The 26671-nt window shown below is 37.5% G+C and overlaps 1 protein-coding gene across 4 annotated transcripts in view; it reads left to right on the plus strand.

Moving 5' to 3' along the window:
- The window catches only part of KHDRBS2 (KH RNA binding domain containing, signal transduction associated 2), a 569275-nt gene that overhangs the window by 331255 nt on the left and 211349 nt on the right, over nt 1-26671 (plus strand). For all 4 annotated transcript variants that reach the window (XR_008391564.1, XM_053665007.1, XM_053665009.1 and 1 more), the window contains exons 5-6: nt 9899-10026; nt 15450-15648. Coding sequence is in view for 3 of the 4 variants with exons in the window: in XM_053665007.1 (XP_053520982.1) it covers nt 9899-10026; nt 15450-15648 (327 nt within the window). In the remaining variant the exon portion in view is untranslated. The remainder of the gene's footprint in view (nt 1-9898; nt 10027-15449; nt 15649-26671) is intronic.

Below are 26671 nucleotides of genomic sequence, written 5' to 3' on the forward strand. Positions count from 1 at the left end.
CATTGATGCCTATTTCATCTTAAAATGCAGCTAGAGATCCTGTACCATGTGCTCAGTAACTTGCCAAGAAAATTTGCTGAAGAAAATACAGTCATTTTGACTGTACCTACAAAAATGGAACTGGGTATTTTTAAAAAGCAGCCCAACTCTCTCATGTAATACTATCTACATACCTACCACTCTCAATTTAAAGATTTTATTTATTTATCTTTTAGAGGGGAAGGGAAGGAGACAGGGAGAGAAATATCAATGTATGGTTGCCTCTCATGCATTCCCTGCTGGGAACTGGTCTGCAACCCAGGCATGTGCCCTGACTGGGAATCGAACCACGATCCTTTGGTTCACAGGCCCACGCTCAATCTACTGAACTACACCAGCCAGGGCTCACTCTTAATTTAAACTGAGGTAGCGAATGACTGGCTAAACTAGGGTGGGTCAAGACATACCACCAAACACATGAGTTGTTTGGTGCCCATTCTAAAGGTCTTGGTTTGTAGACCTCATTTGTGAGTGGCCAATGGTTACTAAGGTAAAATAAAACAAGATAGAAAATAAGCTGTTCCAATAATCCTGCAAACCATCTATATAATATCTGTGTAATTATCTTATTTTTTATGCTTGTCACATAATGTGCAATATAACTTTAATAAAAAAAGAAGAAAACATTTTTGAGTAACAAATTACCACAACCAGCAGTTCTATATAGAAAGTACATGATATTTTTACTTTGTGGTATTCAATCTCCTTTGATGAATAAGCTTTATGAAGCCTTTACAGACCTTATGCGAAATCATGCACCAAGCAGATTCTTAATAAATCTTAATTGACTGTTTTTTGATCACATTTTGTTAATGAGTTTCTCTGGTCTCTAGTCTGGGCTATTTAAAGCTCACCCTGGGTTGGCTAAGAGATTGTCTAAAATGTTTTGCTAAATAATATTCAGCACGGCTCTAGTTGTTTTCTGAAATAGTTTTCTACCCATTTCAACTTAGCTGCAGGTCTGATGTGGGCACAGGACCTGTTACCTCCCACATTTTCTTGTTTATTACTCTGATGAAAGTGTCCTAACCTCACTATTTGTAAGGGCTGAGGAAATCCCAGGTCACTTTGTCATTGCCCAGATGATGGGTTACAGTCTGCATTTCATTCTCCCTTGATATTGTCTGAGTGGTCTTGGCATTGGTAGAGCCAAATATGCATTCACATGTTACCAGTGGTTATAATCACAGTTTTAATGTGCAGCAGCAGTGCCCACCATAGTCTTAGAAAAGGGAATTTGGCAGAGAAAGGGTCTCTCATGGTGCCTCCAGGTAGCCTGTCTTTACCTGTCACTACCTGGCATGAAATAATCTTCCCAATTTGTATTTGGGCAAAATGCCATCACAGCAGATGGACATGAGTGTATGTAACTGGGAAATTATGCATATACATTAAATATGCAGACTATGAGCATGAGTCCTTTCTAAGAACATCCAAACATCTGTCTGCTCTGAGCTTCTGTGTGTGCTGTTCAGACCACACGTCATCACAGCAGGAGGGCCTTGTCAAAGATGAAGAAAGGAGTGCTCACAAATTCCATGAAAACTATTTCCTGGGGCACATTTATCTGCCCCAGAGCAAAAGGAACATATAAGTACTGTGAATGTATTTGTTATGATTTCAAGATAACACATTTTATTTTTTTAGTGGCAACAAGGCAAAATTTTGGGATATTATAGGAAAATTAAAATTTGGATCAATTTTAAAAATGTATTTGTATGATATGCTTCTGGTATTTAGGCCTTGATAGAATCATTTAAAGGTTCACATTACTTATTTAAATTGCTTTTGTTGGAAACCCAAGCAGTCATACCAATCAGCATTTTTAAAGCAACTTTGTAACTCATCTTGCAAGGCAAAGACTATTTTTAGACTGTGTATGTTTTATTTACTGCAAGTGTACCCCAAAGCAGTAAAGCATTCTTTATTATTTGACAGGTGGAATCTCAGTAATTTGAAATTCTATGTAAAATAGCAGCAAGGTTAATCCCTAAGTATGTTTCATTTTTTTTGACAAAACATTGTCCTCATAATATGAATGTGACTTAAAGTTTTTTTAATATTTCACCTTTGCATAAATTAAAGGGCTATATTAAGTTGTCTTTTAATATTTACTTATTTTAAATTACTGAAAATTATTTTTTTATCCAGAATCATAATTTTACCATGAACTTGCCATTATACTTAGGTGATTGTTTGCCTTTTTCTCCCTCAAAGGTCCTTTAATATTAAATTAATAAATAATATAGTACTATAATGATATCATAAAATGCAAATCATTATCATCACTACTCATGAACTTACATTTTACTTCTCAGTGAATATCTTTTAGTAAATTTAACATAAAAATTAAAATGCCATAAAACTATAATCTATCATTCATATGTATTTTTTATGATTCCAGAATCTTAGAACATAGTAGCTACTCAAGTGAACTAACTAATATATGGTATATTTCTAATAAGATAACCTTTACAAGGTAAACTGTGAATATTTTTTTATCCTAGTATCTTTAAAATGTTATATAATTGAAGCATCGACAATGCATGCAACAATGAAATGACCCATAGGACATTCTAACTCAGCTAGATTCATGTAGTAGTTACAAATGTTTAATTCAAAGTTAGATCTGTGCTTATTGAAAGAGTGAAAATAAGCACTATAAGATAAAATTACAGAGTTAAGTGCTCAGAAACTTATAAAATATTTATGTTATAAAAATAATACAGAGAATACATTTATTTAGGGAATATTTAGAGTTTCAACTGCCCTTACATTTGACATTAAAAAACACTTCTCTATTTGTAACATTTAGATGCTTTATTATTATAAATACAGTAGTATATATATTTTGATTATCCAAGTAGAAAAACCTGCATTTATTAAAAGATCTGATCATTTAGCATTTAATGATGCAAATATTGCAATTAATAAGTCAATGAATTATCTTCAATTACACAAATGTGCCATATAAGTATGATTAGAAAATTTGTCACTACATTAATTTACTATTTTTTTCATTTTTTAAATTATATTTTATTGATTTTGCTATTATAGTTGTCCTGATGTTTCCCCTTTGTGCCCCTCCACCCAGCACCGCCCACTCTGTCAAGCAATCCCCACACCATTGTTCACGTCCATGGGTCATGCGTATAAGTTCTTTGGCTACTCCATTTCCTATACTGCACTTTACATCCCCATGGCTATTCTGTAACTACCTATTTGTACTTCTTAATCCACTCACTTCTTCATCCCTCCTTCCTCAACCTCCTCCCATCTGGCAACCATCAAAATGTTCACTGTATCTATCCATGATTTTGTGTCTGTTCTTCTTGTTTGCTTAGTTTGTTTTTTAGATTCAACTGTTGATAGATATGTATTTTTTGCCATTTTATTGCTCAGAGTTATGATCTTAAATAAGTGCCATTTAACACTTCATATGATAATAGTTTGGTGATGATGAACTCCATTGGTTTTTTCTTGTCTGGGAAGCTCTTTATCTGCCCTTTGACTCTAAATGAAAGCTTTGCTGGATAGAGCAATATTGGCTGTAGGTCCCTGCTTTTCATGACTTTGAATATTTTTTGCCCATCCCTTCTAGCCTGCGAAGTTTCTTTTGAGAAATTAGCTGACAGTCTTATGGGAACTCCCCTGTAGATAACTTTTTTTCTTTTCTCTTGCAGCTTTTAAGATTCTCTCCTTTCCTATAACTTTTGGCATTTTAATTATGATGTGTCTTGGAGCGGGCCTCTTTGCATCCATCTTGTTTGGGACTCTGTGCTTCGTGGACTTGCATGTCTATTTTCTTTATTGAATTAGGAAAGTTTTCTCTCGCTATTTTTTCAGGTAGATTTCCAATTTCTTGCTTCTTCTCTTCTCCTTCTGGTACCCCTATGACACAAATGTTCCCCCAGAGGCTGCTTATACTATCCACATTTTTTCGGATTCTTTTTTCTTGTTCTGAATGGTTGTTTTTTGCTCCCTTATGTTCCAAATCATTGATCTGATCCTTCATCCACTGTACTGTTGTTTCCGTCGTGTACATTGTTCTTTATTTAAATTAGTGTGTCCTTCATTTCTGACTGGATCTTTTTTTTTTTTGCTGGTACAGTCCTCACTAGGTTCCTTGAGCATCCTAATAACCAGCGTTTTGAACTCTACATCTGATAAATTGCTTATCTCCATTTCATTTAGCTTTCTTCTGGAGTTTTGATCTGTTCCTTCATTTGGGCCATGTTTCTTTGTCTCCTTGTTTTGGCAGCCTCCCTGTGTTTGTTTTTATAAATTAGGTAGAGCTGCTTTGACTCTGTCTTGGTAGTGTGGCCTAATGTAGAAATGTCTTGGGTCTAGTGGTGCAGCCTCCACAATCACCCAAGCTGGTTACCTAAGGTGCACCCTTCAAGTGGACTGAATATACCTTGTTCTTGTAGTTGAACCTTGATTTCTGTAGGCAGATGAATGGAAGGGATATACCCAGGCCAGTCAGCTGCAAGAACTGACTGCAACCACTGAGCACCAACCTCTGCCCTCCATGTAGGATCAACTGTGTAGGGGCAGGGTGGTGGTGCTCCAAAGTGGTCTATAGCTGTCCGCTGGGTGTACTGGCTCTGGGGTTTCCCAGGTGGTGCAAGCCAAGGTCAGTCCCCACCTGCGTTTTGCCTGGGGGCACCACATGTGAGTCATAAAGCAATCTGAGAAGGCTCTACTTGTGGTGGCTGCTGCTAGTGCCTGGCCTGGGGCTTACTAAGACCAGCTATTGCTATTTGATAGGATTTAGGAAGTTGCAAAGCATGAGCCAAGACTAGCTATTCATATGGAAAAGCAGCTTGGGTGCGCCTGTAAATTGGGTGGGGCACAGTCTCTGGGAATCTCCAAAGTCAGTCAGTGTTAGCCAGATTGGAGTATAAGATGTAGCACCAGTTTACTGGCTTTGTGCGGTGAGGGTTTAGCTAAGGGACAATAGCTTCTGCTCTCCTTGATGCCAGACACCTAATTTTCTCCTTATATATCACTGGTACCTTTCAAACTGCTACCCTAGTGCTGTATCTCAGAGGGAGTGAATCTGGATAGGCGAGTCTGTGTGTGGATTCTTTCAGAGGAACTGCTTGGAGCTCCAGAAGTTTATTCCAATGACTCAATCCCCACTGTTTTTTGCAGCCAGTTGTGGAGACTGATTTTCCTGGCATAGGAACCCTGGGCTGGGGACCTAGTATGGGGTTGGGACTCCTTGCTCCTGAGATATCCCTCATGAATTTTTATCCACCAGCGGAACCAGCTTGTTCCTCATCTGTGCCCCTACTACCAGTCTGGATGGATGTGGTTTCTTTAATTCTGTAGTTGTCAGACTTCCATTCAACTCAATTTCTAACAGTTCCGAGTGATGGTTTTTCTATATTTTAGTTGTAATTTTGATGTGGTTGTGCAAAGGGGTGGGCCACTTAGCATACTGTTCCCCAGGAGCTAATTTTATCCCTATATTGTCACAAAGGATAAAATTTTCTCTTTTTTACAGCCTAATATTATTCCATTTTGTAAATGTCCCATAGTTGTTTTACTCACTCATCTCCTGATGAATACTTGGGCTGCTTCCATATCTTAACAATTGCAAATAATGCTGCAATGAACATAGGGCTGCTCAGATTCTTTTGAATTAGTGTTTGGGTTCCTTTGGGTATAGTCCCAGAAGTAGATAGCTGGGTCAAAAGGCAGATCCATTTTTAACATTTTGAGGTATCTCCATACTGCTTGCCATACTGACTGCACCACCAGGCTGCATCCCCACCAATGGTGCAAAAGAGTTCCTCTTTATCCACATCCTGGCCAACTTTTGTTTGTTGATTTAATAATGATGGCCATTCTGACAGGTGTGAGGTGGTATCTCATTATTGTTTTAATTTGCATTTCTCTGAAGATTATTGACATTGAGCATCTTTTCATAAGTCTGTTGGCCATCAATATGTCCATTTTTTTAATTGGATTGTTTCTTTTTTTGGTATAGAGTTCTGTAAGTTCTTTATAAATTTTGGGTATTAACCCAATATCAGATGTATCAGCAAATATGTTCTTCCATTCTGCGGGTTGCCTTTTTATTTTGTTGATGGTTTCCTTTGCTCTGCAAAAGCTTTTTAGTTTGATGTAGTTCGATGTGTTTATTTTTGTTGTTGTTTTCCTTGTCAGAGAGATATTTGATTTAAAAAACTGCTATGAGCAATGTCGGAGATTTTGCTGCTTACATTTTCTTCTAGGATTTTTGTGGTTTCTCATTTAACGTTTAAGTCTTTGATCCATTTTTAATTTATTCTTATGTGTGGTGAGAGAAGGGGTCTAGTTTCACTATTCTGAACATATCTGTCCGATTTTCCCAGCACCATTTATTGAATGAACCTATCTTTAGCTCATTGTATGTGCTTGCATCCTCTTTTGAACATTAATTAACTATAAAGGTGTGGGTTTATTTCCGGGCTCTAGGCAGAGCAGCAGAAAGAAAAAAGATCCACTTTCTTATTAGGAATAGTACACAGGATAATTATGAACTTTTTCATTTGGATGGTGGCTGGTCGGTTCACTTAGAAGTAGCAATTTATCATATTACCTGGTCCTAATAAGATAATAGATATGCTTATTCTTTAGTTTGGTTGTTGCTTACATGGGAAAATGCAGAGGTAAGAATTGAATAATACATGACTAGTTAGAAACTATAATTTCCTACTATATAACTTCTGTCAGCCAGCTGTGTTGAGCCCATTATTATTATAACCAGATATTTAAGAGGATAAACATAAAAGAAACATGTTAAAAATAAGGAAATAAATGCTTTGGAGGTACTTTTGCTTGACTCAGCATGGTTTTTGTACGTAAAGCTATGTATTAGAAATCTTTGTACCCTGAGTGCAGCCCTATCATGTTCTAGAAGCAGGCAGGGGTGTCCAGCCTGTTGGCATCTCTGGGCCACACATTAAATACATGAACACTAACAACGTCTGATGAGCAAAAAAGAAAGGTTTTAAGTGAATTTAAAAGTTTGTGTTGGGCCTCATTCTTAGCCATGCTGGGCCGCATGTGGCCCACAGGCTGTGAGTTGGACACCCCTGTTCTAGACTGAAGTATATGGGGAGTGGACCCAGTTTTTACTTACTGACACTATAACACATATAAGCAGAGCTAAACTGGCATTGTTCTTTAATTTTATTTTTCATTTACAGTGTACATGTAGTATGATTTTGCCTTAGATTCAGGTGTACAGCATAGTGTTTAGACAATGATACATTTTACAAAGTAGTCCCCCCATATTTCCAGTACCCACCAGACACCATACATAATGATCACAATATTGTTGACATATTCCCTAGGCTGCATTTTATATCCTCATGACTGTTTTGTAACTACCAAGTTGGACTTCTTAATCCCTTCACCTTTTTCAACCAGCCCACCAACTTCCTTTCTTCTGGCATCCATCCGTTTTTTTCTCTGTGTCTATGAATCTGTCTGTTTCAATTTTGTTTGTGTATTAGATTTCACACATGAGTAAAATCATATGGAATTTGTATTTCCATGACTGACTTATTTCACTTAGTACAATACCCTCTAGCTTTATCTATGTTGTCTCAAATGATAAGATTTCATTCTTTTTATGGCTAGGTGATATTCTAGTGCATGTACTACCACATTTTTATCTATTTATCTATTGATGGGCACTTGGGTTGCTCCCATAGCTTGGTGATTGTAAATAACACTGCAATGAGCATAGGGGTGCATATGATCTTTTGAATTCAGTGTTCTGGGTTTTTTCAGATGTATACCTAGAAGCAGAGTGTATACCTAGAATTGCTGGCTCATAAGGCAGTTTCATTTTTAGTTTTTTGAGTTATCTCCATACTGCCTTCTACAGTGGCTGCACCAATCTGCATTCTCATCAGTAGTGCACTAAGGTTTCCTTTTCTCCACATTGTTGCCAGCACTTACTGGTTGTGGATTTACTGATGATAGCTATTCTGACAATTGTGAGGCAATATCTCATTGTCCTTTTAATGGCATTTCTCTGATGATTAGTGACATTGAGCATCTTTTCATATGTTTTTGGCTATCTGTGTATTTTCTTTGGAGAAGTGTCATGTCTATTAGGTCCTCTGCCCATTTTTAAATTGAATTGCTTGTTTGTTTGTTTCCATGTTTAGTTGTATGAGTTCTTTACAAATTGTGAACACTAACCCCTTTACCAGTTATATCACTGGTGAATATCTTCTTCCATTCAATAAGTTGTCATTTCCTTCTGTTGATGATTTCCTTTGCTGTGCAAAAACTTTTTAATTTAATGTAGTCCCATTGTTTATTTCTTTCTTTTTAAACTGACATAATTTGTTGAGATAACAGACTTGGTTTTTGGTCCCACAACTAATGCTCAAATATTATTTCTGTTAACTCACCCTTTATAAATATTTTTAGTCTGAACTCTCAGTCTTCTCCTTAACACTACAGAATCTGCTAGATTCGTTTCACTTAAATATTAGTTTACTGGGGGAAAAAAGATTTAATTAGATTGGCTATTTGGCAAAAATTCTTGTAGGAAATTTGGTCCTGTCTAAAAAGTCAATGGAGACATTTGGTCGATGTCAAAGGATCTGATCTGTGCTGATATATTAGCAGCCCAAGCATTGTGAGACCCATTTCTCAACCTGTTGTCCTCTGAGCACTTTACCGACTGCAGAACTCTTCCTCAGCATTCGTGGTTACTACAAATTCTGTTCTTCTGCAAGATCCAAACCTTAACCCATGTTTCTAACCCACATGAACCATTACAAGCTGGCAAACTGAGGCAAAAGGGTTATTATTGAAACTGCAGCCACAACACAATTATTGGGCCAGTAAAAAATGATACTACTTTTATGTATTCTGTAAACTAAAAATATAAATAAGCATTATGAGCTATTTGAACCCAGGAACTTTTTATCTGCGTGGACATATTGATACCAAATATCAAGGGTCATTATGTGTGGACCAGATAAATACATAAATGTTTTAAACAGGATTAACTGTCCACTAATCCACAAAAATAAACCATTCCTCAATTTTGTAATGTTTGCTCAGGTGCGTGTGTGTGTGTGTGTGTGTTATTAGTAAAAGAAAAAAACAGGTAAGACTGACACTTGTTTTTTTGAAGATAGTGGACTCAGATCTATTCTTTGGTCATTAAAATGACTGATACATTTCCACACTGATATGGGAGAGAGATAGGCTTTTTGACTTTGACTCAATCTCTGGTGATTACTGTGAAATTTGCCTTCTGCCACTGCTATCACTCTCTGTCAGTTCAATGCTAGAACACAGAAAAATTCTTATTTTTAAACATTGCCCATCAATTTGTTTGGTTGGATTGACAGCTCCCCAGTTGTCTGAAACTGTCCCCTATTATTTGCATTTTTTAAATTATTTTAACACATGCTCAGTATCTACTTTGGGCCTGAGGATTGCCCCTTTTTATTTTAAGAACAGGAGTTATGTGGTTATCATGCAGTCATTCAAGTTGTTTTTTTCATTAATTCTCTTATTAGTAATCATAACCTTGGTACATTCTAAGATATTGTTCTATATTGTTTTCTTCCCTTTGCTGGCTAACACATCAAGTAACATTCCAGCAAAAGGCATCTGATTTCCTACTGAGAACTTACTTCCTTGATAAATAAAGCAATTTCAATTTCTCTACATAAAAATAGGAATTTGAAGTATATACACTTTTGCATTATTTTAAATTTTTATATACAAGGCTCCAGAAAAATAAATGCAAAATTTTATTTCTTACTCTGTTAAGTTCCAAGAACTCCCTGCCCCTTTATAACTCATCAGTCACGTTTTTTCCTTCTAGGACTATAATGATGAAATTCGTCAGGAACAACTACGTGAATTATCTTACTTAAATGGCTCAGAAGACTCTGGCCGTGGCAGAGGTATTAGAGGCAGAGGGATCAGAATAGCCCCCACAACGCCTTCAAGGTACATTGGTTTTTATTTTAAGTAAGTTAACAGCCAGTGAGGATGGCAATCTTTTACTCACTTGATCTGTGGCATGATCACAACAGGGAATTAGCAATGACAACATCAGCAACAATAACCACCACCTCCACAAAAACAGTGAATGCTTACATAGCACATAAGAATTTCCATGAACTAACTCATCAAATCCTCCACACTCAGGTTAAATATTGCATACAGGTGATAAAATGAGATACAGAAAAATGTAAGGAATTTGCCCAATGTCACACAGATAGTTTGTTTACAGAATTCACAGTTCAAGATCTTAACCAATTGTGTAAAGGGAAAGTTATAAATTTTGTCTGTGCCTTAAGTGGCCCTTAAATTGTCACAGTCTTACCAGCTACATATAGAGATAGATGATGATAGATAAAAAGGAAGGAAGGAGAAAGAAAGAAAGAGAGAAAGAAAGAAAGAAAGAAAGAAAGAAAGAAAGAAAGAAAGAAAGAAAAGAAAGAAAATTTAGATATATAAGTTGATAATATAAATAATAGCAATACAAAAAGCCAGAAGCATACTTCTTGCTTGGCAAATGGTAAGGATATTTAAAGTTTAGTTACATTTGACTTTGCAGTGTCTTTGGTCACCCGAGATCTGTTTTGTAGTACTCTGTCATGCTTTCAACAGAAAGCATTAGTTTGAAAACAAGTAAAGTAAAAAATACTCACAGCCTTCACACAGAGACATTGTAATTCTGTCATTCTCTCACCCCATTACAGTCGGCCTTCAAATCTCTGAAAGACGTAGACCTGGAATATTATTTATATATTGCATGGAAATCAGCTGAAGAGATGCTAAGATATTTACTGATTCAATTTATTTATTAGTTACACTCCAAATATTTTCAACAAGCACTGTCAAAATACCAGTATTTTAATATTTAAATCTTAATTGCATCAAAGTTTTTAAATTACCAGAAAAAGTTAAGAATAATAAATTTCCAAATAAAATATGAAGGTAATAATTATCTAAAGGCAAAATATGTAGATTCTTGACATTATATTTGACTGAAGGAAACACTTCTGAAAATGTTCTGAATCTAGAGATGATTTTTGTATATTTATCTTTAAAAGAATAAAAACAGAGCTATTTAATGCTATCCAGAAACATTTATTTATTGCTAAAAATGTGACATAGCTCTTTTATGGACATACTTTTCATGGAATTGGCCTTCTATAAAACATTGCATGGTGCTAACCTCATCATGATGGGATATAAAATGACATAGCAGGTATCTTCGAATGATTGAATCATATGGTTTAAATCATGAATTTCTTGCTTTTATAGTTCAAACAAATGACAATTTATTTCTACGGAGGAGACTTTTTTTTCCTTTTCTGTATTCATTGAAATTGAGATCACTTTTTAAAATAATGCATTAACCTGCTCTTGAGATTATACAGTCTTTGTATTGATATATTTTGTTGTTAATGTTGTTTAGTGTAGTGTTATATTTGCCATATTTGAGAAAACCATATGAGATTTTTATTTCAGTGAAATTTTGTACTAAAAAGTTAACCTGTATTGATTTAATAAAGAATAGTGTATATGGTCTATATCTTTAATTATCTTGATAGAAAGAATTCACCGAGAGCTTCTGTTTTTAATATCCCATAGATCTTACAGATCTGAAACTACATACATAAAGAGAAAAGAAAACTAATGTTGAAAATTAAACCTCACTTTCAATGCTGTATTGACGTTTTTCATGTATTAACACTAATGAAAGTAAATGGAGCAGAACTCTTTGTCTTCTATTTCAAACCAGATAATGAAATGTATCCACAAATAAGAAGGAATAAGGAAACAGTTTCTCAAAACAGAAAATCATATTGATCAGAAAGCCCTTGAAAACAGAAGTTAATGTTAATGGTAATTTGTACATATTTATGAAATTGTGACTTTATTAAGCTATTCAGTTGCACATATTAAAAAAGAATGGTACCTAGAATATTTTTAAACTTCTATATATAAAAACTTATTTAATTAAAGGAAATTATGTTTCAGTAAACATATGTATGAAAACTAATTCTCTGTAGCATATACATACTAAAGAACAAAGCATCACATGTATATTATAATAGTTTCTATTACCTAACTGAAGAATGAAGTCATGTCACATCTTTAACACACACCGCTACTATATGCTAAGGGAGAGCAAGCAGTGGAAAATGAAACATGAAGGGCATACTGTTTACTATAAGGAGAACTAATTCTTAGAACTATTTATTAAATAAGGGAGTGATCATATTTGTTTTTAAAAAGTCTCCTCAGCCATCCCTGTGGGTGAGAGAGAAGAGACAGAGAGACACCGGCTCGTGGCAGGCAAGCCAGCGGGAAGACGAGTCTGTGATTCAGCAGAGAAAAGAACACCATTTGAAGTGTAGAGATACAAAACTAGAGATTAAAATTTATGGGAATTAGGGCCTAATTAGATGCTAGAGAAGAAAGAGGGCCCAAGACAAGGATAACTCTGTGATATCTGGCCGAGTTAGAGATTGTTATATCAACTAAGGTTAGGTGAACAACCAAGTTAAATGAAGACCATAATTATTCCTATGATTAATTCTAGCTCTTTGGATGTGCTAGCATGATCTTTGGCAGGTGACTTGTACTTTCTGTGCCTTGGTTGTTAACCTTTAAAATAGCTTAGAAATTGTTACATGACAGACTTGTCAAGATTTTCGAATTTGATGGTGCCTGTAAATAGGGATGTCCAAAGTAGTCTGCACATTGGAGTCAGAGGACTTCCTGCTTCTACATACTGTGATTTCATTGGCCTGGAGTATGGTCTGAAATTTGGAATTTTCAAAGGTTCTTCAAGTAACTAAATGTGCAGACAAGTTAAGAAACCTCTGATGTAAGGCCCATAATCCAGGATACGGCTTGTGTTAGGAAGGAGACAGATAATAATCGTAATTCGAGTTAGGGAATACCGGGAGCACCAGGACAGAAAGAGGATACAGGATAGAAAATGAGGACACCCATAAGCCAAGGGGCCTCAGGAATAGAGAAGCCAGTGAAGGAGGCTGAGTAAGAAAAAGAAGAGGGAGGAAATGTGGAGAAAAGCAAAGTCACAAAGTCCAAAGAAGGCAGTTTCCAGACAGAAGTCCACAGTGCTAAGTATAATGGGGAGGCACAGTAAAATGGGCACTGTGAACAAATCCAGGGGATTTTGAAATCAGTGGGCCACTGGTGAGCTCATTTAAGAGTATTTCTCACAAATGGGCAAAATCTATGCCTAGATTACACTTTTTCATTTTATTTTTCAATTATAGTCGGCATTCGATATTATCTTGTATTAGTTTTTGGTACAGCATAGTGGTTAGATAATCACATACTTTACAAAGTATTTCCCCAATATTTTCAGTACCCACCTGGCACCACACAGTTATTATAACATTATTGACTATATTCTTTATACAGTACATCCCCATGACTATTTTGTAACTACCAATTTGTACTTTTAATTCTCTTTACCTTTTTTGTTTGATTCAAGAATAAGGAGTTGAAGACTTAAATGGGGAAAAATTTCAAGACATGAGAAAAATGAAGGAAAGGATACTGTAGTGTGGATTCAACCAGGAACTGTATCAAAAATAGGTGATGTAAATCTTGCGTTGAATTGGAGAAGAGAGACGTGGGGTTAATATTCCAGGGAAAAGGCACAGTGAGTCACATTCAGGAGACAGGGTTGCTAGGGCTGTATCTTAAAGACAGTTGATAAAGGAATTGAATGAGAAGTTAGGTGGGATGCAAGGATCATACAGTTTTAAAACAGGAAGAATTTATTACAGATTCGGAAATCTGATTTGACCCATCAAGGGGAAAAAACCCACCTCAGGCCCAGTAAGTTATAATATCTGTGATTATTTTAGTGGTATACCCTGCACTTGTGAATGCAGTTTAAAGTAGGTGACATATAATTTACTAGCCACACATGGACACTTTTGAGAGTGTGAAAATGCTAAACTGAACAGGAAACTGGGGCAACGGTTGTAAATCAAAACAATTCTGGGCAAACCTGGAAATATGCTCACCCTCCTTATGAGGAAGCAGGTGGTAGGCCCAGTGACGGTAATAATAATAATGGTCTTTACAACCTTTTTTATAGATGTGTCTTTATATTACCATAATGTAGAATATTGTATTGTGTTATCATGATAATGTAGAATATTGCCTCCTCAGCTATGCTGTGCTTGAAGCAGGCGCCTGGCCTTCTGAGCCTTTTGTGTTTCTCCTTCCTACAGTCTAGGAGAGCGTTCTCTATACATTAGACTCACAATAAGTTCTCTGATAATTTCTCTATTCATCAACTCTGTAATCTATTTAAAACTTTTAAAAGCGTTACCAGCATTCTTGCTGTTCACTCGTAAAAGCTCATTTTCTGCAAGCAAGAAAGAGCCAGCTGACTGCTATGAATAGCAGAAAGCATAACCTACATTCCCGTCTGTGGGTGCAGCCAAACAGTGTGATTGTTGACATCCCAATGATCATTATTTTTCCCAAAGCTTTAGTGTTGCTGCTGAAAGCGGTGCTTTCTAGAGGCCAGCCTTTCAGACATAATAAAAAGGGAAATAACCACGCTTCTGCCCAAAGACTTCAGACAAACATTCAACCTCTCCAAAGGCCTCGGAATGCCATAAAAGTTGGCTGCATCCATTTGATCTCCGGCTTTTAGCACAAGTTACTTTTGTGTCAAGCACTGTAGTACAGAATATTTAGTGTATTTTGTATTTTTGCACAGTCCTAATGTATTTTACTAACACCATAGTTACCAGAGGAAAATAAATTATATCAGGGGCTCTACCCGTTCAAAGGATTACATGGATGATAATAAATCAGTGACAATGAGTTGCGGTTTCAAGTGACCTCAAGCTTAAGCTACTGTAATACACAGAATGATATCATCATGGTCAGAGTTTCACATTTTATGAAGTGTTAACGTGCAGACAGATTTTTTGGTTGTTGATGACAACTTTGCACATTGCTGTCAATAACCTTCAGTGTGGAGAAGACATTTGCATTTGGCAGCTCAGTTTCAGAGGTGGTCCAGCGAGTCGTATATCAGACAATGCTCCCAAGTGGGTCTTCTTGGTAACTTTAGAATAAAATGAGAATGGATTGGTTTTATAGTTTTATAAAAGAAAATATTCAAGCATTTTACCTGCTTTTCACAACTAAGTCATAACTAGCATTTACAAAATTTATTTTACCATGGAGGTCAAAGTACTTGCCATTCTAAAGAATCTCAATACACACACACACACAGCAATTAATTGGGTTTCTTCCTATTGTACGGAGGCTGTAAGCTGAGAGTTTTGTCTGTTTCAGTCCCTTTCTCTCATTGCTTGTTCCTCATCTCTGTGTCCTATTTTTCCTAGGGGTCGTGGGGGTGCCATTCCTCCTCCCCCGCCACCTGGACGAGGTGTTCTCACTCCCCGAGGGACCACTGTGACCCGTGGAGCTCTTCCAGTGCCCCCTGTAGCAAGAGGTGTCCCTACCCCACGAGCCCGAGGGGCACCAGCTGTGCCAGGATACAGGGCACCCCCTCCTCCAGCCCATGAGGCTTATGAAGAATATGTAAGTACCCTTGACCAATCGGTTGTTAAATTAATTGTGTAACAAGCTAAGCCTCGAAAACATTTATATACCATGAATATAGTAGATGGTGTTTGTTGCAGAAAACAAATGTCATTTGCAACAGAATTTAAAGAGTACTTTTAAACATTCGCATTTTGAGGAAAGCTTTCATTTTACAGGTGCTGTGATTGTTGTTGGTACCAGTTAAATAGCTTGCATTTTAAGAATCAGACTTTCCTGATGTTTTCTTGTCTTTAGAAGACTCAATCTATTTCAAACTGGAAAAAATTGTGAACATAATATCAATCATATATTCAGAAGCTTCTTCTGGGATTTGATAAAGGTTAGCATAAATCTCACCCAGAAATATTTGGCAAATATAATGTGATAATATTATAAACTTTGATAGTAATGTATAACCATGTGACTGGTCTTCTATTTAAATATCCATACTTTCTCTTTCACTCTATGAAAGAGATGGGATTGGTAGATGTACAGACTTCAAAAACTGTGGAATGAGCAGAAGAAACGCAGTGTCTGTGACCAGCCCCCTCCCCTCACATCCACTCTGTCACGTGATTCACACTTGGACCTTTCATCCAGGTTGTTTGTATCCCAGAGGTCACCCTGTCTTCTCATCCCCGTGTCCATTTCCCCGACTCATCTGAAAACTGTACAAAGAGACAGTTCCCCATTCATTCTTGTGACCACCGTGCGCCCACAGTAAATGTTAAATTGAATCCATTCAAGCCAGATCATCCCATGAAACAGATTCGTTTTGCCATCCGCCTCTCAGTGCACTCATCTCCTAATCCAGGTGTTTGTTCCATCCAAACGCCCATGGACTGCGGGCCTCTTAAGTGTTCTCTGGGAATGATTACCTACTAAGTATAAACTCTTCAAGGATACTTCTTGTCACCTGCTGGGCACTTGAAGCATATACATTTTCTACGGACTGGTTAGTAACCAAGTAAAACTTAACCCCTCAATAAAGTGAACATGGTTGCCACATGTCACTGAGAACACATTAAAGCTTAGAGTATATTAGTTTTTAGGAATGATGTTACTGCTTAAATAAGAAACATTGATTATTATCTGTAACAGTGAAAAATATATTATTAGAAATCCATTTTCTACTGGAAATGGAGAAATGTGTTCATCTAAAGTATCTTTTCTATGATATCAGATCTCAGTATTTAAAATTTTAGACAATCTGGCAATTTTGAAATTAGAAGCAGGAAGCATATTTTCCCCTGTAAATAAGCCCACAGGCCAGAAAACACAGAACCTACTCTTGGTTCTGCCCTCTCCTCCCTAAGGTGTAGTATATAAGAAATAAGTACCTGTTAAATGAATGAATTAAAAGTCCACAACAGGAGTGATGTAGTCATTTTTAATCTCTGAGGAATCCTATACCTCAGCGAACCTCTGAGGATTGCTGTATCATCTTTATATACATTGCCACTGTGGTATTTTTATCTTTCAAATAGAGGCTTAAATAGTTAGATTTTTATTTCAAAAAATTAGAAGAGAGAAAAGCTGTTCAGGTAATAGTGGTCAACACTATCATTAATCAAATACTTTGCAGGGCATATATAGGGCACCATGAAAGAGAATAAGATTGGCAAAATACTGTAGCCTTTCACACGCATTTCAATTATACTGAATAAATCACTGGAGAAAAAGGCAAATAAGAGTGAGCTATGAAAGCATAAAGAGCTTATAGAAACATGGATGGAAAAGGCTATATTTTGAAAGGAGAAATCTAGGAGGAGTGTAGTTGTTAAAGTAAGTTAAAGAAAAATATGTAAAGTCATGTCATCAGAATTTTTGTACTTAGGTTTTAAAGTATCTAATCCCTTTTATTCATTCACGCAATCATTTCTGAGCCTCTGTCTTATTTCAGGCACTGTTCTGAAGGTCCTGGAGATGTAGTTGTGAACAAAGACCAAATATCTGCTTTCATAAAGCTTACATTTTAGTGGAAGGAGAAGGAAAACAAACATATATTAAAAATGAATACAGCGGTGCATGTGGAGAGAAGGGCTCCAGAGAGAGGTGGAGGGAGGCAGTCAGGGCCGGCCTGTCTGACGGGGAGACTTCAGCAAACGCTTAATGATGTGAGGGTCTAGGCCAAGGGGCTGCCTCTATGAAGAGCATCCCTGGTGAAGTAAACAGCAAACATAAATGCCCTGAAACAGAACCTGCTTGAAATACTTGGGGATCAACAAGGAGAGCATTAAAGCTGGAGTTGATGTGTGAGGGGCAGGAAGTAGACAAGGTCAAGGGATAGACAGGCCAATCCACGTTGCTTTTGGAAAAAAATTGGGGCAAGAAAGTGACATAATCAGGTTTGTGCTTTTAAAGGCTTATTCTGCCTGCATTGTGGAGAACGGGAAGAACATGGGTGGGGACTGGGCACAAGAGCAGAAACAGGGTGACTGGTAAGCAACCCATTGCCAGGTCTCCCACTGGCAACATGGTGGCTCGGGGGCGGGGGTGACGAGAGGAAGTAAGATTCTGAGTGCACTGTGTAAATGCTCTGCTAGGGTTTGATGATGGAATATAAGTAGGATGTGTGAGAAAAGAAAGGAGTGAGGATAATTTTGTGAAGTTTTTGAGAAGTAAAGGTTAGCAGAACCTTGGGCTACACAACTGGATTAAACTGAGGTGTCATTTATTGAAATGAGAAAATACCATAGGGGAACTAGAAAGTTTGGTGAGCGGTTGAAGGTGTTCAGCCTTCAGGAAATTCTGTTGTGGTGCTGGAGAGAGTGAACTTGACTTTGGAAACAGACAGCAGCATCCTGATTTGCATTCCAGCTGTGTCAGTTGCTGTGTCATTAAGTTATAAACACTCTGAGGCTTGTATCTCCCTTCTGTATAATGGGGCTAATCATTTCATCTCATAAGACTGTATTAATATTAGAAATAATATAATATGTACATTATATGTAAAACAATACTAGAAATGATATCCACAGCACTTAGAAGTATGCATAACTACCTAGAATATTATAGACATTCATACTAAAAAGTAACTATTATTTAAAATTTTATCATGTAATATAGTCTTTAGTTTCTGCCTGGGATAAACTATGGACCCATTAAAGTCATATTTACTTACCTTTGTGTATATTAATTGGGCGTCATTGATTGCAAATCGCACAAGCAATTTTATCTTCTTTAGTAATAAACAAATAAGTTAACAAATTAACAAACACACCTGGGGTGGCTGTCATAGCAATACAAGCTTGTGCATGAAGATCAGTAATAGGAATCCCATGAGGCCTAAAGAAAGCCCTGGACAGAGCAACTAGAAAACTGTCAAGAATCTCTCCCCATATTTTATCTCTGTTTTCTCTGCCTATATGTGTCTATTATGTTTAATCTACAAACTAGATGTCTGGGCCCCTCTGATCCACATGGTTCAGCACATGGTGAAACACGCCCACCTGAGGGCTGACACGTTTACAGGTCCAGTTCTCATCACCTACTGATGCTGACAGCCTGGCTGCCTCTCAGTCCTACTCCCGACCCTCAGGTGGAAAGGTCCTATTCACTTGGGCTTGTCAGGTCTAACACTAGGTGAGTCAGCTATGACAATAGAATGAGAGTTTCTGGAAATTTGGTCTGAAGTCTACCACTCATCTGCCAACAGTGAGGAGGGAAGGGGATGGGCGAAGTTCACAAACTGGAAGCGTGGTTATTGAGGACCTAACCCCAAGGCTAACATAGGAAGACACTGGTTTTCAGAGCAGAACATATTATGAATTTGGCAGATATCCCCAAATAAGTCTATGATAACATATTGTTGATAACAGGAAAATGTAATTTTTAAACTCATTTCTGCCATATATTTAAAAACCTTCCATATGCTGTATTTTAATTCTTTCTGTATAAACCCTTCAATGAGTATGGACCAAGTTGGATGCATGGCTGGTAAGCTGCTTACAGCAATCTTTGGTGTCTCAGTACCAAGCCCGAATAACAATCCAGAGCCTCCACTCTACTCTAATTTTAACTGTTGATTTCTCTGTAAGGGGTAAGAAAAACAGAGTTTAAGTGTCTCAGTAACAAAATAATAGCGCCATGCTGAGTTGATGGTGAAATCTCAAGGAGTTCTTAACTTTCAGATAAAATTTCTTAGAAAAGGTTCCCACTATTATAAATGACACTACAAGCTAATTCATTCTTCAGACTTTTCTTTCTCCCCCACTGAGTCTCAACATTAAGTTTCTGACCACACAGACGGTATGTAGGTGATGAAATCCACTCCTTGCAGCTGGCTTACTGTAAATGAGGTTTCTGTTTAAAGCCATTATTAGTGTTAGCTGAGTCTCAAAAACAAAAAAAAAACACCCCACACACATGACTTGTGGTTTGTTACCCATCTTAATCCAGATTTTAAATATTTTAAAGCTTCTTTTCATTGACCTTCTTCAAGGAAGAGGGCATTTACATTTCACAGCTCTGTCATCATGATAGAAGTACATTTAGGGAATTGAAAAGTACATTTTAAAAAACATCCACACGACAAAATATTAAGCTGATTAGCTCTACAATGGGTAATATTTGCAAACAGGGTAAACTAAAACTTAAATTTCTGAATACCTACCAGGTTTCAGTCACTGTATGTTAATTCACTTAGCTTCAAAATAACATGAACGAGTAGTTATTCATGAACTATTTTAGTAGATGAGGAAACTGAAGCTTGGAATTGAGACTTGCACCCAATTTTCTTTGCCCCAAGCTTCTGTGTCTTTGTCCCATTAAAATATTATCTACATGTTATCCGTCTCACAGAGAACTGACACACACAGATCACTTGTCCTGCATGTCCTCCGAGACCATTGGTCTGTGTATAAATCCCTTTGGTGATATTTAGGACATCCCCCGGCCCCCACATGATTACCTCCAATTGTGGAGAACTCAGTACCTCCAGAAACCAAGCTCTGGAAATGTAAAAACTGGTTAAAGAAAAGTCTCTATCCAGCCCCTTCTTGCCTGTAGGGTCTCTTTTGAGAAATCCACTGACAGTCTGATGGGAACTCCTTTGTAGGTGACTGTCCCCTTAGCTCTTGCTGCTTCTAGGATTCTCTCCTTCATTTTAATCTTGGCTAATGTAATGATGATGTGCCTTGGTGTGTTCCTTCTTGGGTCCAACTTCTTTGGGACCACCTAAAACAAAAGCAAACTAAGGGTGTTACCGAACAAGAGGTCCGAGGGAGGGGCAATACAATATTCGGCCCACCTAGGGACGCCCAAAACTGCTTTACAACAGGGGCCCCTCCCAAAAAACAAAATACTAAAATCTACTGGGCTCTTCTGTCCGCCGTTAATTGGAAAGACATCTCTCAATGCCAGAGATTTGTGAAAAGGAAACAAAATGTTTATTTAATGCTATTCAGACCTAACGCCTCTACTAAAATATCAAAGTCCTTCAGGTTGTACACCTACACCCACACAGCGCTTCCTTCTCCCACTGTCCCAACTCCGGGTACCGTAAATCAGGAAAAGAGCACACATCTGTGTTTCAGGGCGCTGGCACCGTCAGCTGTGTCACTGTGCAGGATCTCGAGTTAATCCAAAGTACTGTGGTACCCTCTCATGGTCCACTGGCAAGAGTCCTTTGTACCCAGTTCTAGCCAAAGTCTCTCCTGCTTTCCAGACCATGTGGCCAAGGGGGGCACCCCAAAGCCACGTGGGCCTCTTCTCACCAAAGCTGCAGGGGTCCACACTCCACCAAAAGCATGTGGCTTATCTTCACCTGGCGGCAGGGATCTCCATTCTGGCAAAGCTGCATGGTTTTCCCTTTCACCTGGGCAGTTATCCCCTCATGTCCTGGAGCCCATCTTTTCCAAGCCCCCACACAGGCCTTCTCACTCAGGAGCGCAGCCCCTCGTTACTATCTTGAGTCCCAGCCACTCCCTTCCCCCTGGCTCCAAACTTGGCCACTGCTATTTAACATATCTATGAAACCAGTTAAAGGTTATAGATATGTTAAATAATCATTCCAGAGGTTAGCTGCAAAACTGTTGCTATGCAAAACAGCTCTCAATGGCCTGGCTCCATTCGTTTCTTCCCCCTGGAGGGGGGGTGAGGACATCTTATATGTCTCTCCAATATTCCTGTACACTTTGAATTCTGGACACCATTCCAAATCTTTTTTTTGGGCCCCCCCCGGCTGCACCCTATATCAAGGGGACAGCTAGATCAGGAGCAGAACCATAGAAATGAAGACCACATGGAGGGTTAGCAACAGGGGAGTAGGAGAAGGAGAAGGGGGGAGAAGATACAGAAAATAAGTAGCATAGACGGTAGTTAGAAAATAGATGGGGGGAGGGCAAGAATAGTATGGGAAATATAGAGTCTAAAGAACTTGAGACACGTGGTCATAAACTAAAGGGGGAATGGTGGGGGAAATAAAACAACTGTAATGGCATAATTAATAAAATATATTAAAAAAAGAAAGTCTCTACTCTCAAAAGCACGCCATCTGGTGGGAGAGACTAAGATTAGTCTAACGATTAACTTGAAAATAATTGCTTATATAGGGGAGGGCTCTTATCTTTACCCTCTATTAGAAGTAATTTTTGTTATCTCCTCCCATTTACAAGATTAAACATCCTAAAGGCAGAAAGTGTTTCTTAAATTTATTTTATCGCTGCAGTTCTAAGTGGCTTGATAATAGCAATTGAACTGAACCTACTTATGATATTGCAAGGAAGACATTTATGTATATATTATAAATTATAAAAATTATAAAAATATTTAATGAATGAAAGTACAACATAACATATATTATGTGCCAAAGAGAGACTACAGGGTGGGGCAAAAGTAGGTTTACAGTTGTTGGTATGGAAAATAATACAATAGTTAATGAATAATAATAGAAAAAACTCTGCGTTTCACATACTCACAGATATAAACCTATTTTTGCTCCACCCTGTATGTCATCTCCTAAAGGGAGTTATCACTGTGGCCGCGGTGTTTTTAAAAACTTGTAAGAAGGAAAGGAAAATAATAACAGCAGCCCAGGTTGAATTAAGTATAACTTTGAGAAGCAGAGAGAAGACGGAGGAAGCTTCATGCAAAGAAGAAGGAGAAGGAGGAGAAGGGAAAAGGCAAGAAAATGGAACCTTCGAAGCAAACTAAAGAATCTGGGAGGACTCTGGAGAAACAGAGTTCATTTAAGATAGCAGGAGAAAGAAATACTGTGGAGTTAACAGATGACCTCAAATGCTGGCATTCTAACTTTGTGATTGCAATAAAAGGCCAACTGGAGGTTATACTGCAGAGGATAAACTAAGGTTTTAGGGAATTTTATAATACTAAGTTGTTTGAGTGAATTGGGGAACCCAGTGAAAAAAGAAAAGAAGATCTATGAAATGAACAAGAGTGAGGTTTACTGCTCTGAGCCCTAGGAATGCATTGAAAATGTCCAGACAAAAGATAACACTGATTATGGAAACAATAGGGTTTGATGATGGGTGGATGTGGGAGGAAAGTGAAAACCAATCAAGGCTTATTCAAAGGTGTTAGTATATGGGGTAGGGGTAAGAGTGCAGAGAAAGAAGGGAGGGCTGTGGTGGGAAAGGGTGGGCAGGAAAGGATTGACCTTGAGGCAAAAAAAATCTCCTTTTGAAGGCCCTGGGAGTGTGCTTATCAGTGTGCTGGCTAGATCGAGTCTCCTGTTGCAGAAGGGAGGGGTTTTACCTGACTGCACTGGAGATCAGTTCCCCCCTCACACTCCAGACAGGTCAGGCGCTGTTCAAGTGGGCATGGCTGTTTGTGAGGTTGTGCTAACTGAAGCTGATGTTGAAGACTCATTTGTGTGCGTTTAGTGGAATATCTTTATGTGTATAAATTAGGTATTCCTGACACTCTGTTGTAGAAATGATTCCAGGGATACTCTTCCAAGTATGCATGGGTCGAGGCCAGACTGCTATTCGATAGTTAACTACGGCATTGTTTCAGGAATTGTGCATTCAGTGATGAAGAAACAAATTTTGAATTGTATCAGGCCACATCTGTTCCGTGCAAAACTCTTCCATAGTATTCAGCTCAGCTGTGGAAAAAAAACTTAATAGAAGTTTACCTGACTTTGACAATAATCGTAATAGTCTGTAACATAACAAGTAATAAGTTGTGAAACTGAAAATGTTCAAAAGTATAAAAAAATAACAAACTTTTTTTTATCAACCATGCTAGAGAAAAACACCCTTGAATTTTTCTGCCTTGATTATAGAAAATATTATGATTTTAGAAGGTGATCAAAAATAATGGTTCTATAGTATGGAAAAATAGATACAAGTATATCAAGTTGATAAAAATACTAAATATCTTCTGGATTCTGTGAAGTTTATAGAATTTTCAGCTTTTTAAATTTTGAAATTAGCTGAGATTACCTTTCTCATTCTAAATAAATGTCCACTTTCATGCTTAATTGTATTTATAATTTTGTAAACTTTTTTTTAAAAGAATGCATTATGATGTAAACTTCAGGCCCCACAAACTCTGGATCTGCCTCCGTTAGAGGAAAACAATGGCAGCACTTCCGGGCAAGTGTCTGTGGGGGGCTGGAGGAGTGGGGCGGGGTATCGTTTAGAGGAAATATTGACTATGTCACCATAATTTCTTTGTAGTACTACAAGCCTGTCCTGTTGTGCTTAGCTGTAACCACGTAGGCACCATTAGTAGGTACGAGATAGGTAAACGTTGATTCTGCCTTTTCAGCAAAGGTTGGCTGAGATAATTAAATGTGTAGGTAACGGCACACACTGTGCAAGTGTCCATCAGAACGCCACACTCTGTGAACATAAACTGACACCATCAATATTTGCTTCAATACTCTCTCTTTAATTATATGCTGGTGTAACATAAAAAAAAATAACAAAACTCCCTCAGGTGCACAAAATAGTTTCTAGTTTCCAAAGAAATAGATCCAATTTATTTTTAAATGACCTTATATTTTGTCCAATGATTAATACTCAGACATTGAAGAGCTGCGTGGGGCACAACAAAGCAAGAAGAGATGTGAGGTCAATGCGACATGAAAGACTGTGGCCAAATGTGATCAATCATGTTAACCTAATTTATAAAATTCACTTCGACAAAGTTTTGAGGGTGTTTTTCCCCCATCAGTCTTAGCCAAGCCCATTGGCATTCCAGCCTGTCTCATCATATAATTCAGACTCGGAGACATCCTTCCAGTAACAATGAGAATGCCAGGAAAGTCACTGGTAAATCAATACTCCTTAAAATTCCATAAATGAGTTCAGGCTGCCAACTTTCAATTTCATGTGTACAGAACATTTTTTTTGACAGGAGAGGGAAATAAGTATTAAATGATAATTGAAATCAATTCTTGTGCCATTTTTGTGGAAGGAAAGATTATGAGCCTGATTCGTAATGCATTTTGAGGGGAGCCACATGGGGTGGTTTTCTGTGTAATAGCCAAGAGGTTCACCCAGCGAAGGGAGATTTTTATTACAGTTTCTAGATTGAATATTTGTATTCCATTAAGCATTCTTGTTTGAGTTTCATGCTCTACTCTTCTCTAAGGAGAGAGTAATTTACCAGAATGTATCCTAGGGTTTTGTGTTTTGAAATGTAACTAATATTTAAAATAACAAAAACATATGAGGTTAACAAAATATTTTTTAAGTATAGAATGGGCATAATACTACTGTGGTCCAAATCTTTATAGAAAGTTTGTGATGTAAATGCTATTAAAATATTAAATTATCTCTCCCCAAATATAAAATATTATTTTAAAAAATTGTGTGCATTTTCGTCTGAAGTTTAGCCAAACCATCCTTCTTCTAGCATTATGTCTTGGATGTTTAAGTCATTTTAGAACAGATGCAGATTCTTTTATTGGCCACAGCACTCGGGATTGTAGCCAAACCTGTATCTTATAATTGCTGTGATGACTAATGTCTTTTGTAACACTTACAGGATGAAAATAGGTTTCCCCTCTGTACCTTTACAGAGATGACTGTTAGCTGATGGAACATACTATATCATGAAGTATTTTAGACTTTCTTCCAGGAGCTGCTGGGGGGAAAATGCCACGATGCTTCTGCAGCATCTGCCATAGAGATGTGGGGAGGAAAGCGGTGGCAAAAACACCAAAAATCGCCACCTCAGCCTTCGGGAACTGTACCACTCCTTATTTTCAACATTATAAGTATATTTTAGTCTATAACATTTTCTCTTCATGATTTATACACATGGCCTACGGACTAGTGATGAAAGTGCATTAAGCCTTTATTTTTACAGGAATGTTCTTAGTTCTTAAAATGCTTTGGTGGGTACCTATGAATAATTTTTACGTCATTTTCTGGGTTGACTATGATTTTAATGAATGTATGCCTACTAAAAAATTAAGATCCTATACAAGATGATAAATCATACCCAGGAATCCTAAGATTTATTTTTTCTTTTGCTTTTTGAAAAGCATTGTTCTACATGTTTTGCTAACACCACTCTTACCTTTTATAGCAAAGGAAACTTAAATACAACTTGCCTAGCCAGTTAGATTGTCAATGGCTTTTGTAGATAGCTAAATAGGAATGGTTAACTAAGATTGAGTCCTTGTCTAGGTTTTGGCCCTGTTATGGATTCCTCATTTGTTGGAAAATAGTGGCTGCTAAATCTTTTCATCAGTGACTGACCTTTTCTGTGTGTGTGTGTGTGTGTGTGTATGTGTGTGTGTGTGTGTGTGTGTGTGTGTGTAATATCTCATGAGCTAAAGCCTTTTACTGGAGAGTCACAGTTACAAATGTTCTCTGCAATAACTCATTATCTCAATATTTGAATTAAGACAGTTTCTCCTCCTCATTGAGATTGGAAAGCTGTACTTTCCCTTTATACAAAACCATATTACGAATCAATTTGGAAGAGGAGGAACACAGAAAGGACCCTCATTTAACCCTTCTGCCTTGTACATCTCAGAAACGCAATGGAAAATATACCAATAATGGACTTTTAATTTCTTCACATTCCTTCACGTATT

This window comes from Artibeus jamaicensis, unplaced genomic scaffold (assembly GCF_021234435.1).
Source record: "Artibeus jamaicensis isolate MK-2021 breed Jamaican fruit bat unplaced genomic scaffold, CSHL_Jam_final contig_388, whole genome shotgun sequence".
Taxonomy (NCBI): domain Eukaryota; kingdom Metazoa; phylum Chordata; class Mammalia; order Chiroptera; family Phyllostomidae; genus Artibeus; species Artibeus jamaicensis.